General features: G+C 36.2%; 2 protein-coding genes across 2 annotated transcripts; one reads left to right on the top strand and one right to left on the bottom strand.

The window, feature by feature from the left end:
• Positions 1-123: 123 nt before the first annotated feature.
• On the bottom strand, positions 124-3,528 carry LOC127861686 (sushi, von Willebrand factor type A, EGF and pentraxin domain-containing protein 1-like). The gene is made up of 2 exons (XM_052400373.1): positions 3,507-3,528; positions 124-944 (listed from the first exon to the last, which is right to left on the bottom strand). The coding sequence occupies exons 1-2, from the start codon at positions 3,526-3,528 to the stop codon at positions 124-126; spliced, it is 843 nt and encodes a 280-aa protein (XP_052256333.1).
• A 6,028-nt stretch (positions 3,529-9,556) lies between these two features.
• Positions 9,557-14,298, top strand: LOC127862699 (uncharacterized). Its single transcript, XM_052401953.1, has 4 exons — positions 9,557-9,644; positions 12,858-13,009; positions 13,407-13,634; positions 14,152-14,298. Exons 1-3 carry the CDS (start codon positions 9,626-9,628, stop codon positions 13,623-13,625), a joined length of 390 nt encoding a protein of 129 aa, XP_052257913.1. The 5' UTR covers positions 9,557-9,625; the 3' UTR covers positions 13,626-13,634; positions 14,152-14,298.
• Positions 14,299-15,776: the final 1,478 nt, after the last annotated feature.

Raw genomic sequence — 15,776 nt, 5'->3', positions numbered from 1 at the left:
GAGAAGAACCTTGGTATATGGCGTGTGTAATCTTCGGTGGAACCCCGCATGAGATTGGCTCACATACAGGCGGAGTTCCCGACCAAACGCTTGTTGCAAGACACTTGTGGCTACTCTCCCCAACTAGCTGATAAAACCCACATGCCAGTTGTACAATATTTGATTGTTATATGTGTGATCTCCAGAATCTACGACTATGGAGTTTGCAACCACAGGTGGGTTACCGCTGGCGATCGGTACACACTCGGGGACAACTCCCTTCCAGTTTCCGGTTTCGTCACATCGCACGGTTGTCGAACCCTTCAGTCTATAACCAGGAAAGCATAGGTACTGTGCCTCACTTCCATATGTTAAGGAAGCAACCAAAACCTTACTCTTTGCCGGCGCAACTGGTTCTTTACACTTGACCAGCGAACACTTCGGAACCTTCCCTATCCATTGCCCAGATTCCGAGCACCGCAACAACGCGTCACCGTCAGAAATGAAGTACCCGGTTTTGCATACGTATCTCACTTCAAACTGGTACAAATACTGAGTCAGTGCATCAAAAGTCTTAGCATGCTCCACGGGCGGGGGTACCTCACAGATTACCATACGACAATACGGATCCGATCCGTTCCACTTGCCGTTCCTACTACACACACGTTGATTAGAGCCATGGAGCCTAAATCCCTCGCTACACGTATACGTGGCAGTGGCGCCAACCTTCCAGGAGGAAGCCGACACAAACCCGTTGCTGATTCCCGAGGGTTCCACGCACTGGTTCTCGGCGCAAAACGTCTGGAAATCGTCGTCCCAGTTTCCATTTGCCCCGCATTTCAACGACGACTTTCCGGCTAGATAGTAGCCTTCATCGCACTGCAGTTCTACAACGTTTCCGTACTTGTTTCCGCTTGCTTTCACTCGGCCGTTTTTGAGTGAGTCATAAACAGGGCACTCTACCACTTCTCACCGGAAATCAGACCGTGTCCAGGCTCCATTGGAAAGACACTTTTGTTGATTCACTTCACGACCAACGTATCCTTCTACACAGGTCAATTAAGCCGTTTCGTTAAAGCGACCTTCGCTCTCGTTTCTGGGAAGTGTGGCTACAACGTTTTCAGGTACGACTAATTTTCCGCAGGAGATCTTCAAGCACTCTATGTCAGACCTACCCCATGACCCACTCGAGGTGCAGACGGGCACATTAAGACCAAACTTCTGGAAGCCGTCGTTGCATTGATACTCGACTGTGTCAAGGTAAAAGTATATCTTGGCAGAAACTTTTCCATTTGGGATGGCAGGCGGATCGGGACATGAAACCCTTTCACATGTTGGATCAGCGTTTGACCACTGCAGTGTCTGCTTGAGGCACAGTTTGAGTCCCAACCCGACCAGCGTGTAACCTTCGTTTCACTGGAAGGTCACACGAGAACCAGGTCCGTTTCCCGACGACTGGAATCGTCCGTTAGTCAAATCCTTCGTTCTTGGACATTCATCTCGAACACACGTTGGTTCTGTTCCAGACCACTGCCCTGATTCAGTACAATTCCTGAAAGCAGGACCGACCTACCCATACTCTTCGTTGCATCTGTACTCAAGTACACTTCCAAACGAATAGTCGTTACCGATGATAACTACATTTCCCGATTCCGATCTTGGGCAAAAGATGAGTTCACACGTGGGTGCGATTCCTGACCAAATACCGTTCGCTTGACAAGTGCGGGTACTTTGTCCCCGTAATTTGTACCCCCTGTCGCAAACAAACTCAATCGCTGTCCCGTTCGACATGTTGTCTCCAACGAATCGGCTATTCTCAGTCACATAGGGCGGGTAACACACGAGTCTCTCGCACACCAGGATGTCTCCGGTCCATGGGCCGCAAACTTTTTTGCGAGTCCAGAAATCAATGAAAACAACGTGAAAAGCAGGTATTAAGTTGGTAATAAAATGATTTTTCATCCATCGAACGAAGTATATATTTTACATATAATTGCCGTTTACCGCATCAAAATTGAGTCGCTTTTAACTTCAAAATAGTGAAAACAGTTTGAGCATGTCGTGAAAGAAGTGATATTCAAGTCGCGAAAATCGTTTTTTTGCAGTTTTTAAACCCTTTAAATACAAGATTGTTTTTGTTAAACGGTATTTTATGGTAGAAGAATCAATTTACAACACATTCTCGCATGCGTTTTTAAATATAACTGTGAATTTTACATTTACACGTGTTAGCAAGTATGCACCGCTCAACACTGACGTTATAGAAATATGACCTCAGCTCAATAATGTCCGTAAAGCATTGCATCTTTATGATGTTTTGGCACCACTTTATTCTGATCTTTTTGCTTTAAGAAGGAAGAGACGTTTAAATTTATATTAAAACAATGTCAAATAATGGCTTCATAATTTGAATCATGATGGTAAACAAGTGTACAAACGGTTTAAAGCAATATCACAATATTTGGTTTTCAATTGCGTTTTTTTAATACTTGACATAAATAACTATATATGATTCGAACCCTTTAAATCTCGTTAAAAGGGACAGCGCTGTAATGTCTTATCTATGGAGACATGCACTCACAAGCATCTATAGACAGTCTCAAAAACGTTTTTTTTATAATTGTAACCCCTTTGTTTCTGATATAAGTATTCGAGAACATCTTTGGTCTATGTCTTTGGTTTTTGCCTCATATACCAAATTCATATTTCACTAAATTTAACCAATGCAACATCACTTTGTACACTCTATACATAACTAAATTTATTATTTCCTTCGGTTAGTTTTACATCAACATTTGCTTATACCTTTTCATAATCGTAGCTGGACGTCTTTCTTCTAATATTTATACAGATTATGCATCTGAAATCAATAAATAATAATTATCAATAATGATTGTATTTTACCACAACAATACATAAATTGAAACATGAGACTTAAACATGTGCCCTCCACGTACTGGAAAGCAAGACAATCGATCACGGTGAACCTTTTCGGTTTCAATGTCAATTCTGGGACATGTAACTTTGATAAATGGAAGATTATCTTAAATAAATTTAGCTCACGATGGCTCGTTCTAGCACTTCATTTAAAACCATGTGCAGAAGTTAGCGGTCCCACGAATTTCAGTGACACGGAATATAAATACGGTGTTTTGTAATCAGTGTTGCGCCGTGCATCGATATTTATGTAAGTGATGTATGTTTTCACCAAAAAATTAGGCATTTAACAGATATTGAAACAAACAGGTTCGTAAGGAATGTTCTTTGTATATATACAATGATTTAAGTCTGTCGCATCAGGTCTGAGACATCGACAATCATCTGATTATTACATTTTTCTAACAAGTACGAATGGTGTCGAGCGCGACACGACTTTTTGTAAACACTATTTCAAAGTCATGCTAAATATTTCACGCCTGGTAAACTTTTAAATAGACGACATATTGGTTCAGAAATTCAATGGATTGCTTCGCGAGTGGCAATTATTTTGCAGTGTCTTATAATAAAGTAGTTTGTCACTCGGTTACCTGATATTGCTTCGTCCGCCATGTTTCTTTTCGTCAGAAGGGTACGGAGCTTTTGTCACAAGTATACAGTTCGACGGTGAACGGAATAGTTTAGGTAATCGCCCTATCACCTTGGACATTGCTTCGACGACAAACGTGTCATTACAGAGAGCAGACAGTCAGTTCTGTTGTATTTATCGAACAAATAAGGGGACCTTATTTTGCTAGTTGTATACGTAAAAGACTTTTTTACAATTTTACATTTTTAAATTCATGTTTAGAATGTGATCAAATCTGATAGTAATTTAAGTATGGTCTAACACTATGATTAGTACTTAGTTGTAGAAGGCTCTTGAACATTATTCATACGGACTAGTTGATTAGTGTTTAACATCAAAATATTTCAGCATGTAGTCTTTATAATTATTACTTTATTACCCATGCATACTTTTTTCCACCCTTTAAACTTAAAGATGACATCCGTACACGCCGGCTTTTTACTTATGACAAAATAAATGTGAACCAATTTGACAAAAAGCAAAACGTGCTCTCAGGCTGGCGATTTAAATATAAATCAGTAAAGGCTGCCTGTGAAAAAATGGCATATTTGAGATGATCAAATATCCTCCTTATTACAAAATGATCAAGCTCTGGTCTTTGTCGGTTCAGGTGCTACATGTACTTCACTTGAAACTACCCCCGGAAACTCTGAAGTATACTACAATTTACCGGGCTTAGGAAAATACTGATAAAGGAAACTGTCCATACTTTAAAGTATATTGTCGATACCCTGGGTACGTTGTAGTATACTTAAGAGTACTCTGGGTACTAAAATGTTGTACCTAAGCCGACAATTACCAAATGAGCATTAGTGGTTACTGTCCTTTCTCAACACTCTAGTTTAAGATGAGCATTACTGAAATTACAAAGATGAGTTCAAACATTACCACCACCGGTGATTGTAGCAAACGGTCACCTTTGACCCCTTCATTTATAGTCATCTGTTCTACATGTAACATGAAATTCCTCACTTCAATTATTTCATTATGTTCTACTTGTACTGAAAGGTTTGATACCAGCAAATCTATATTTTTCATCAGAAATGTTCGCAGACTGAGATCAAAAACTATTTATTTTGTCTTTTTAGTTTCCTGTAATTGGTGTTTAAGTATTTTGATATTTCAGTTGTGGTAGTGAAACAAAATAGACATTATGATAAAAACTAAACCATGAGAACAAGCCCCTTAAAATGGTGGCATATTTCTGGAATATTAACAGAGAAAAACAAAACCGTACTATCTTGTTAGATTTTAATAACAGTATTTAACACCGGATAAACACAATACTCGAAAATACATAAACAATGCAAAAAACTGAATTTTATTTAATAAGCTGTAATGTATTGCAGATTCACAGATGTGTGTTATGTAAGTAAGATCCAGTGAAAAGTGATCTTAAGGAAAGTTTTACATTATACAGCAGATAAAATATTTTTTAAGGTTTATAGTTTTAAAAATGCTAATTTTCCTCTAACTTTATAATAACTGATTATAGTAATGTACAGGTATTTTAATACATCTAAGTAATAAAAACTAGGCAAATGAAATACTATGACTCATACAACCATTAAACCATTGATGCAATTGTCTAAAATTCCTTTTTATCCATGACCACATTTATGAATTTGAGGTTTGAAATTGTGGGTAAAGAATAAGAATTGTGTATGTGTGCACATGAACCGCCTAAAAAGAGGATAAAAACAATTAACTGGGTTTACAAATGACTTCTGGATATCTTCTCATTGAATTTATGCAGTATGTGGCTTGGAACTGGATTCCAGTGTTGTTGAAAAGCCATTATGTTATGTCCTGGGTTTGGAAATCAGATCAGAGTAGGAATGCAGCTACTTAACTATTTCTGTAGAATGTTTCTTCGTTATAACTTATCCCCTTTTTAGCTCATCTATTTAATTTTTTTAAATGTGCTATTGTCATAACCTGAGCGTCGGCTTACGGTTATGTTTTGTGTTTAGGTTAAGTTTTGTGTTTAAGTCCACTTTTCTCATGAAGTATCAAATCTATTGCATTCAAACATGGCACACTTTCTTACTATCATGAGGGGACTGGGCAGGCAAAGTAATATAACTCTCGCTGGAATTTTGACAGAATTATGTGCCCTTTTTATACATAGAACATTGAAAATTTGATTAAGTTTTGTTTATAGGTCCACTTTATTCCTAAAGTATAGAAGCTATTGCTTTCATACATGCAATACTAACATAAGGGGACTGTGCAGGAAAAGTTATGTAACTCTGACTGGAATTTTGACAGAATTATGGCCCCTTTTATCCGTCGAAAATTGAACATTTGGTTTAGTTTTGTGTTTAGGTCAACTTTATTCCTTAAGTAAAAAAAAGAAATGAAGTATTTAGATAGGTCCCTTTACCTTTTAAAAGAAAAATAGATGAGCAGTGTGCATCCGCTAGGCGGTGCTCTTGGTCACATTTGATATCTTCAACATTGTAAAAGGGGGACTGAATTTATCATGTCTGATTTTGACACTTTTCTAATGATTATGTTACTGGTGAACAAATGCCTTTCTATTTATGGGGAATTTTTTTGTTTTTTTTTTTCCATAAAAATCCAGTGTATTTCCTGAAGACAGACATTATTTCATATTCATACAAATTTTTAAATTTTGCTAAATGGAATATTGACAGTATCACTTGACAATTGCCTCATTTTGAAACAAGGCCATACAATTTGATTCTATGTTTATCGTCTAAGGTGTGCCCAAACTTTTTTTGATCAAACGGAACATTGTGATCTAAAGTGTTTGAAAAATTAATACACTGACTCATATGACGACATTCCAGAAAAAAAACTTGTACCGGTTTTCATGTTTGATGAATAGGTGTTATCAAGGTCTCCACCACTTTGGAAAAACTTATTAACACCTTTGGCACAATTTAGGCTGACTTATTAAATTAACCAGTGATAGATTCATTAATATAATAAGAATGTATGTGGTAAGTGATTTTGAGACCTTTATTCCAACAGATGAGTAGGTTTTACACAAATCTAGCCTTTATGGAGTAAGTCTGTACTTAATAGCTCCAAGAGACTGTCAAACAAGTATTTTGTTTCGATGTTAAGATATAAGCACTTCCAATATTAATAGTTTAGAATGGTGATTTTTCTCTAATTATCAATAACTGCATAGATTGAACATTGTGAATTTGCTGTTTTGTCTCTTATACTACCTTTTTATATTGTATGTATTATTGCCCTTTTAAAATTTACTTTCAAATATATACCCAGTAATTGTATATCTTAAATATTCTGTGATACAAAAATAAAATGAAGGTTTTTTAACATCAAACAACCATATCCATATTATAATATTGAATACAGACTGATATAAGATATTATGGTACAAGATAGTTTTCTTTAAAGCAGTGCATGTAATGTAACCGTCGTGCAAGAGATTGTTTAGTATACTGTAACCTTCATTATGAACGCTTGGAATGATCATGACATGAATGAGACGCTCTCATAAAAATAGTCCGTTCTGAGCCCATCACAGAGGTGGATGTAATGTAACCGTCGTGCAGGAGATTGAATTTAGCCATAAACATTTTAGTTTTTCAGAAACACTTGTAAGTATTGAATGTTTTTCTATCAACTTTTCAGTGTTCATTGAAACATCGGCCCCTATTTGGTCGATAGTAACATATTGCGTGCAAGAATCGTTTGTGCGTGTTTTTAAAATTAATACATTGTCAAAACCGAAAGTGCAACACATAACAAGTTGTTGAGGACTCCACTAAAGTTACATCGAAGAGTATGTATGTACGGAATACCGTTAGGGCCATCGTGGTTACACAGTTAAATCCAGAGGGCGACAATACGATAGTACGATGGCGACAATGCGTTAGAACGATGGCGTCAATGCGATAGTACGATGGCGACAATGTTACAACGCGATAGTACAATGACGACAGTGCGACAATACGATGGCGACTGTGCGATAGTGCGATGGCGACAATGCGATAATACGATGACGACAGTACGATAACGCGATAGAACGATGACGACAATGCGATAGTCATATCGTAACGTCGCTATCGTATCATCGTATTGTTGCCATCGTACTATCGCGTTATCGTACTGTCGTCATCGTATGATCGCATTGTCGCCATCTTACTATCGCATCGTCGCCATCGTATTGTCGCACTGTCGCATTGTCGTCAACGTACTGTCGCATTGTCGTCTATCGCCTTCCGGTACACATGCGCAAATCGTATTTTTTCCTAGATTACGGAAAACCGTTAGGGCTCTCGTGGTTACACATAAAAATCCAGATAGCAAAAATGGAATAGTGCTTTAGTACGATGGTGACAATGCGTTAGAACAAATGCGTCAGTACGATAGTACGATGGCGACAATGCGAAAACACGACAGTACGATGGCGACAATGCGATAGTACGATGGCGACAATGCGATAGTACGATGGCGACAATGCGATAGTACGATGGCGACAACGCGATAGTAGTTCTATCGTACTATCGCATTGTCGCCATTTTACTAACGCTTTATCGCCATCGTACTATCGCATTGTTGCCATCGTACTATCACCAATTAAAAAATCTGGTCAAAAAAACTATTTTAATAATATCTTAGCCAAGTTTAAAGGTCTATTGAAAAACATATGTGTCTGTGGCGGGGCATTTTTCATGATATTGCTTTAATGAAAACTTGAGAAGACTCTATTAGTCACATTTGTAGCGTATCTTAATGACACTTCCTCAGCACATTTTTATCTTATAACTACAAATACAAGTTCAATTGTTTTTGTTAAATGTTGTTTGCAAATGTTAATGTACACTGTTTGCGCAATAGCATAATTATTATAAATATTACTAAACTTTGTATTCTCCATGTCTTGAACATTTTGAACCACAAATCTGTATTTAAACAATAATCTTGCTTTTCATTAGGTAATGGAGAAAAAACAAAAGAAATGTTTACTGTGGAACTCACAGAAGATGGGGAAGATGTGTTGCATACCTGCAAATCGACTAAGACACCACTGGATTCGTTAAATGAAACCTCGATCCTAATGACTGATACGCCAGAAGCTCAGATGGTAACAGACATTGAATCACTTAATTCAGCCAGCTTGATGATAGAAGACAAATATGTAGTTGAGTTTGAACACCTTGACAAGCTTGTTGTTGATATGGATAATAAGGAGGTTGATAGCCAGTTAGAAAATATACTGGCATGTGAAAAAAATGGCAGTTGTAAAAATCATGAAGATTTTCAGAATGACAGCCATAGATGCATTGAGAATGCTGATACAGAATTTTCAAGTATGGTTTTGATTGAAAAGAAGACAGAAAAACTGGATGTCTTTGACACTGCCGGTGGTTGGATGCAGGATAAAGACTTGTTAGAAAATTATTCTGATGAAGATGGGGCAAGTACCGCTCAAAATGCAGAAGATAAAAGAAAACTGTGTGCGAGTGAATCCAATGGTGGTGACAAATGCAGATGTTTAAATGTAATTGCGATTTCAGCAGAAAGTTCTAGTTATGAAGTTTATCCTGAGAGTTCCACTCATGGAAATGCTTTTATCAAAAAGCATGAAAAAACAATTAATGAGCATGATAACGTTGATGTCACATACCAAGAGGAAGAAGCAGTAAAAGCGGATAGTTCTATAACTGAATTTAATAAAACTATTGTCAAGAGTCAAGAAGCAGTAAAAGCTGAGAGATCTAAAACTGACTGTGTCATTGATAATGTCACCATTCAAGAAGAAGCAGTAAAAGTTGGCAAAATTAAGATAATAGATTCCGGTATATCTAGTTATGTAGACGGTGGCTGTCCAGAAGTAACAACAAAAACTCCTGATCACCATGATGGCCATTCCAAGAAAAAGCAAAAGAAAAATTTTATAAAGAGGTTTTTTTCATTTGGAACAAACAAGTATTCGTTTGAAAACGAAGAATATAAGGAAAACAGAAAACATGCTATGGAAAAGTTTGAGTACTTTTGGTTAAAGATGTTTTTAGTCAGAGGCATCAATCAAAATTTGAAGAGGCAGGAAACATCTTTTGTTATGCAAAACAATATATGATGTATATGAAAGCAGGTATGTATTTGGAGAACTTGATCACATCTTTTTCATGCCATTTTTAGCTCATCTATTTTTTGAAAAAAAAATTATGAGCTATTGTCATCACGTTGGCGTCGGCGTCGGCGTCTGCGTCGGCGTCGGCGTTGGCGTCCGGTTAAGTTTTGCGTTTAGGTCCACTTTTCTCAGAAAGTATCCATGCTATTGCATTCAAACTTGGTACACTTACTTACCATCATGAGAGGACTGGGCAGGCAAAGTTAGATAACTCTGGCGTGCAATTTGACAGAATTATGTGCCCTTTTTATACTTAGAAAATTGAAAATTTTGGTTAAGTTTTGCGTTTAGGTCCACTTTTCTCAGAAAGTATCAATGCTATTGCATTCAAACTTGGTACACTTACTTACTATCATAAGGGGACTGGGCAGGCAAAGTAAGATAACTCTGGCGTGCATTTTGACAGAATTATGTTCCCTTTTTATACTTAGAAAATTGAAAATTTTGGTTAAGTTTTGTGTTTAGGTCCATTTTATTCCGTAAGTATCAAAGCTATTGCTTTCATACTTGCAACACTTACTAACTATCATAAGGGGACTGTGCAGGCAAAGTAATGTAACTCTGACTAGCATTTTGACAGAATTATGGGCCCTTTTTGTACTTAGAAAATTGAAAATTTGGTTAAGTTTTGTGTTTAGGTCCACTTTATTCCTACAGTATCAAAGCTATTGCTTTCATACTTGCAACACTTATTAACTATCATAAGGGGACTGTGCAGGCAAAGTTATGTAACTCTAACTGGCATTTGGACGGAATTATGGGCCCTTTATACTTAGAAAATTTGGTTAAGTTTTGTGTTTTGGTCCACTTTACCCCTAAAGTATCATAGATATTGCTTTCATACTTGGAACACTCGCAAACTATTATAAGGGTACAGTAAAAGGACAAGTTGCATAACTCTGGTTGTCATTTTTACGGAATTATGGCCCTTTTTTGACTTAGTAACTTTGAATATATGGTTAAATTTTGTGTTTCGATCCACTTTACTTCTTAACTATCAAGGCTATTGCTTTCAAACTTCAAATACTTTCATGCTATCATGAGGTTACTGTACCTGGCAAGTTGAATTTTACCTTGACCTTTGAATGACCTTGACTCTCAAGGTCAAATTATTAATTTTTGCTAAAATTGCCATAACTTCTTTATTTATGATTAGATTTGATTGATACTTTGACAAAACTACTCTTACCTGACATACCACAATAGACACCACCCAAACCATCCCCCGTGCCCTCCCCCCCCCGAATCCTCCCCCCGCTATTTTTTTTTTTTTTTTTTTAAGATCATCTCACAAATGACCACCACAACCTCACACTATACCCCCCCCCCCCCACCCCCCCCCCCCAAATTATTTTTTTTTGAAACCGATAAAAAACAAAAATATTTATTTTTATTATTTTATGTTTGAAATACCGTCCAACCATCGCATCCAAGAATCCCCCCACCCCCCCCCTCCCCCCACCCGAATCCCCCCCCCCCCTCTATTTTTTTTTTTTTTAAGATCATCTCACAAATGACCACCACACCCTCACACTATACCCCCCACCACACCTCCACCCCAAATTTCATTTTTTTTTTTAATGGTTAAACCCCCCCCCCGCGCCCCCCCCCCCCGATTTTTTTTAAGCATTTTTTTCGCATTTTTGGAAAATAATGTAATAAATGTCCACATTCCCATGCTATACACCCCTCTTCACTCCACCCCTCCCTCCTTTGTGATTGAAAATGAGAGTCCCTTCACCTTTAAAAAGAAAATAGATGAGCGGTCTGCACCCGCAAGGCGGTGCTCTTGTTAGATTAGTTTTTGGGATGAAGTGTGAATTCGTTCGCATGAAAAGTCGACTAATTTGGGATAACTAAATTAGTATAACTTTTTATAATAACTAAAATAAGAACAATATCATAAAAATTATGTTTATATAATTTGATAGATGTTATTGAAATAAGATTGAGATATAATGATCATTAGAAACGTCTTACTTAAAACAATGTAAAAATATAAAAAATATTTCTTTTTTCAAATTGGAATTGTGTTATCACTTTACGCAGATAATTGGTCCGTAAACGAACCCATAGATACGCCAGGAAAACCCTGTACATTGTTTTGACTTAAAATGCGTGTCGGCAACTTACTTCATAAACATTACATATATGTATGTATAAGCAGATCCCAATGAGGAAAAGGACGCACAATTAGACTTATTTTGCATTTTATAAATCAGATTAAGAGCCCTTAGGGTTTTTTGTCTTTTTTTCCTTTTATTCAGTTGCATAACTGTACGAAATTTAAGAGACGTGAATTTAAAGATTGAAATATAGATCACAGCATGTTCTAAGCAAATGAAGTAATTGACAGTTTTTTATATTTCATGGTCTTCAGCTCACCTGATTATATAGTGCTCAAAAGGAGCTTTCATGATTCTTCACTGTCTGCCATCCGTCAGTGTGTGTGCGCATGAATAGGTTCTTCTAAAGGCTAATTCTCCTGAACCGCTTGGCAGATTATAATGAACAATTTACAGGAATGATCATGGGTTATCTCTCTCAAATTGGTTCCAATCATTCAGATCCATTGCATATCTAAGACATTATAGCTAAAAATAGAATTAAAAAATGAACTTTTAAAATCTTATATGAAACCAAAACTATAAGTGTACTTGGAGTAAACCATCATTTAGTGGTTTAAGTTTGCGGTAACAGATGGCTATAAAGAAAGGTTTGAGGGGTTAAGTTTGATCTAGTGTAGGGATTATTTGCAAATTTGAAAATAAAACACACTAAATTACTTGATATCAATAATAACACTGGCTCCTGCTATACAAACAGATTAAGATAAAAAAAAATAACAGAAACTCTGATAAGAACAAAACAATTCAACCTTGTTGTTCAAACTATATAGGCATTAAAGTTAAATTTCTCAATAAATTTGCATTTTTGCAACAGGCTGTCGGACAATCTTGCTGAAATGTTAAATATTGCAAGCTTTGATTTTAAAAAGATTTTAGCACACACACTGCATTTAATACATCAATGGATCAGGCATTACTCCTAGCTCATACAGCTATTGTCTTTAATTAATAGATATAAAACGAATGAACAACATTTACAAATTAAACAAAACAGTCTTGCATGTTGAAGTTTCAGTTTTTATGGCATTGGATAAACATGTTTCAGTCCTGTTTGGAGATGACCGTATAGCAGACAAGATTATGAAGACATCAGACCCTAAGAAAATTAAGGCACTTGGAAAGAAAGTCTCCAATTTCCATGAACCAACGTGGAGAGCTCATTGTCTTGATGTTGTCAAAACTGCAAATCTTGCTAAGGTTGGTATGTTATTTTTTTTGCCTTGATAATTTAAATTCTGTAAAAATATTTATTTGATGTTACTTCATTCTTACTTTATGTCTCAAGCAGCAGATGAACTTTTGGGCTTAAACCTATACATAGATGTTATATAAAGAATTCCGACCTAAAAAGGATTTTACTAGGCCTTAAAAGCATTGTAATAGAACATGCCGTCAATATTTATCATGTTAAAGGCAAAATTCTGGTATGAAATGACAGCTCATGTCAGTTATTATATGTCTTACTCTGCACATGGTTATTAGGACAATATTACTTTTACTGTCTGAAACCTGATCAACTTGATTTTTCATTGTTATGTTAACATTTATTTTTATGGGAATGGTTTTCTTTTCTACAATAACTTTGTTCTTCTAGTTTTCTCAGAATGAAAAGCTGAAGAAAAAGCTTTTTAACACATACCCTAAAATTCTTGTGGAAGCAAGTCCATATGATAAGATCTGGGGTATAGGGCTAGCGGAAGATGAGCCCGAGGCCTTTGATAAAATAAAGTGGAAGGGACACAATCTTCTCGGCTATGTTCTCACTGAAGTCAGGGATCAGCTAGTGTGCAAGGAGGGTCAGATAACAGCTTAGAACAAAATGGTAAATATTGTATGCATAATATTAAATATACATAAACAAGTTGAAAGGCATGTGCCACATATTATTATAGATATCCCTGAAAAACGAGTGCTATATAGATAGGCTGTGTGACAAAGTTTACTATAATTAAAAAAATTCAGAACACTTTTTTAGTGATGCCTTATTTTGTTTTAATCAAATAAATTTTAGCAGTGCATAAGTTACATTTTGTTAAAAGTTAATGATAATATAGAATGTACAAAATAACCTATTAGAATGAACATATTTTTCAAAAGATATGCTGAATGTGTTTATTGTACATAATCAAACAATTTGTTTTGAATGTTTTGTTTGCTGAACTTAAAATGTGACTATACCAGGAAGAAGAATGCTATAGCTTTAAATGCCATGACAAATATAACATGCAATATATTTATAATTTGTTATAAAAAAAAGCAAACATTCATCTGTCATTATCCAATCTTTTTCACCTAAAGTCAGCGAGTATCACATAACAATAAAACATATTTATTTTCAGGTGTTTGTGGAAACATTGAAAGCCTCTTATTGTGCTGAACTCGATTCAAGGGAGTCAACTCAGTGTTGTGAAACTGAAAATGTCCATCCTCTAGATACTGGCAACAATAGCAATCTAGAAGCTAAGGGCGCTTACAGCGAACATGGGGAGACCAGAGATAATAGCAAAACAGAAGTTGTTGAGAACAGTGGCCAAGATAATGTATCAAAAGAAACTGAAGATTCATGTCATGAATGTAATGAGCACTTTTACGCCAGAGGCACTGAAGATAATGAAGAAAGAACAGCAACCACCAATAAACCAAATGACCAGACTTTTGGTAAAATAAATCAAGTTTATGAACCTTGCTCCAGTACCGGCAATGAATCAGCCATACATAATACTAGTGGAAAGTATGATGTGCATGGTCGTAGCTCTGATGATACATGTAATAAGAGCATGGTGCTACAGTCTAAAGACAACCAGCAGTCAGCACCACATTTGAATACGGTTATGGGAAGCATTCGGGATAAACTTTTAGGTCATAAGGATAGACATGGAATGCGAAATAAACTTTATGAAGCCAAAGGTACTGAAAAAAACATTCAACCATATCAGTTTGTACGCAGAACTCACACTTGATGAAAAGACACGGAATTTACTCAAATAACAATCCTGCAGAAATATGTGTTCCTTCTAAAGATATCCAGAAATACGATGAGGAGTTTCCTGAGCTCAGTAGAGCTAAAGCTCAAAAAGAAAAACCTAAAAGAACAATGAAAAAGAAACTGGAATTTGATATGGATGAGGTCGGTGCAGGTAACAAAAGAAAGGACAATCGGAACATGGAGCTTGAACAGCCGAAACAAGATGTGTTTTCATCAGAAAAAGATGACACTTTAGAACGAACCAGTGAAAATAATGATTCCAAATCAAATAATACAGTTAAATTACGTAAAGAAGAATCTAGGGATGCGAATGAGACCATTTCTGTTGAATATCAAGATAAAGCCAACGTTTTGTTGAATGTGTCTGAATTGAAATCAGAAACAAGGAATATACCAAATGATGAAGCAATATTTGCTAAAGCCGAAAAAGATAATGATGATAAACATCAAGATAAAATGTACAGCATGTTTAGTGAATTTCAGTCTGAACCAACTAAAACGAATGAAAGTGACAAACTAGCATTATGTTCAAAATCCAATTCAGGAGATGTTGTTGAACATGAAGATAAAACAAACAAATTGTTAAATTCATTTCTGAATATATCAAGTATTGGCAATACAAAATATGATGGAGCAGCATATGGACAATCTGTGGAGAATGGGCGTAATGTACCTGACCAACCCTTAGATGTGGGTACGAAACCGAAAGAAAGACTCTATGAGACAGTGGGATTGACCAATAAAGTAGACAAGACAAAACCTGACAAGAAAGTACAGAAACATTTCCCTGGTATTGCAAAGAAAGTCACTGAATCAAACACCAAGAAAAAGAAAAAGTAGAAAGAAATACTTTGTATGTAGTGTATGAATGTTTTAACTCAGGGTGATCAAGTGTGACAGAACACTAATTGCTAACATAAGGCTGTGGTCTTATCATTACACTAACATTTGGAGAATACGTATTGGAACAAGATGATG

Source organism: Dreissena polymorpha, chromosome 16 (assembly GCF_020536995.1).
Source record: "Dreissena polymorpha isolate Duluth1 chromosome 16, UMN_Dpol_1.0, whole genome shotgun sequence".
NCBI lineage: Eukaryota > Metazoa > Mollusca > Bivalvia > Myida > Dreissenidae > Dreissena > Dreissena polymorpha.
The sequence above is the reverse complement of the archived record's forward strand: the minus strand, read 5'-3'. Positions and strand labels throughout refer to the sequence as shown.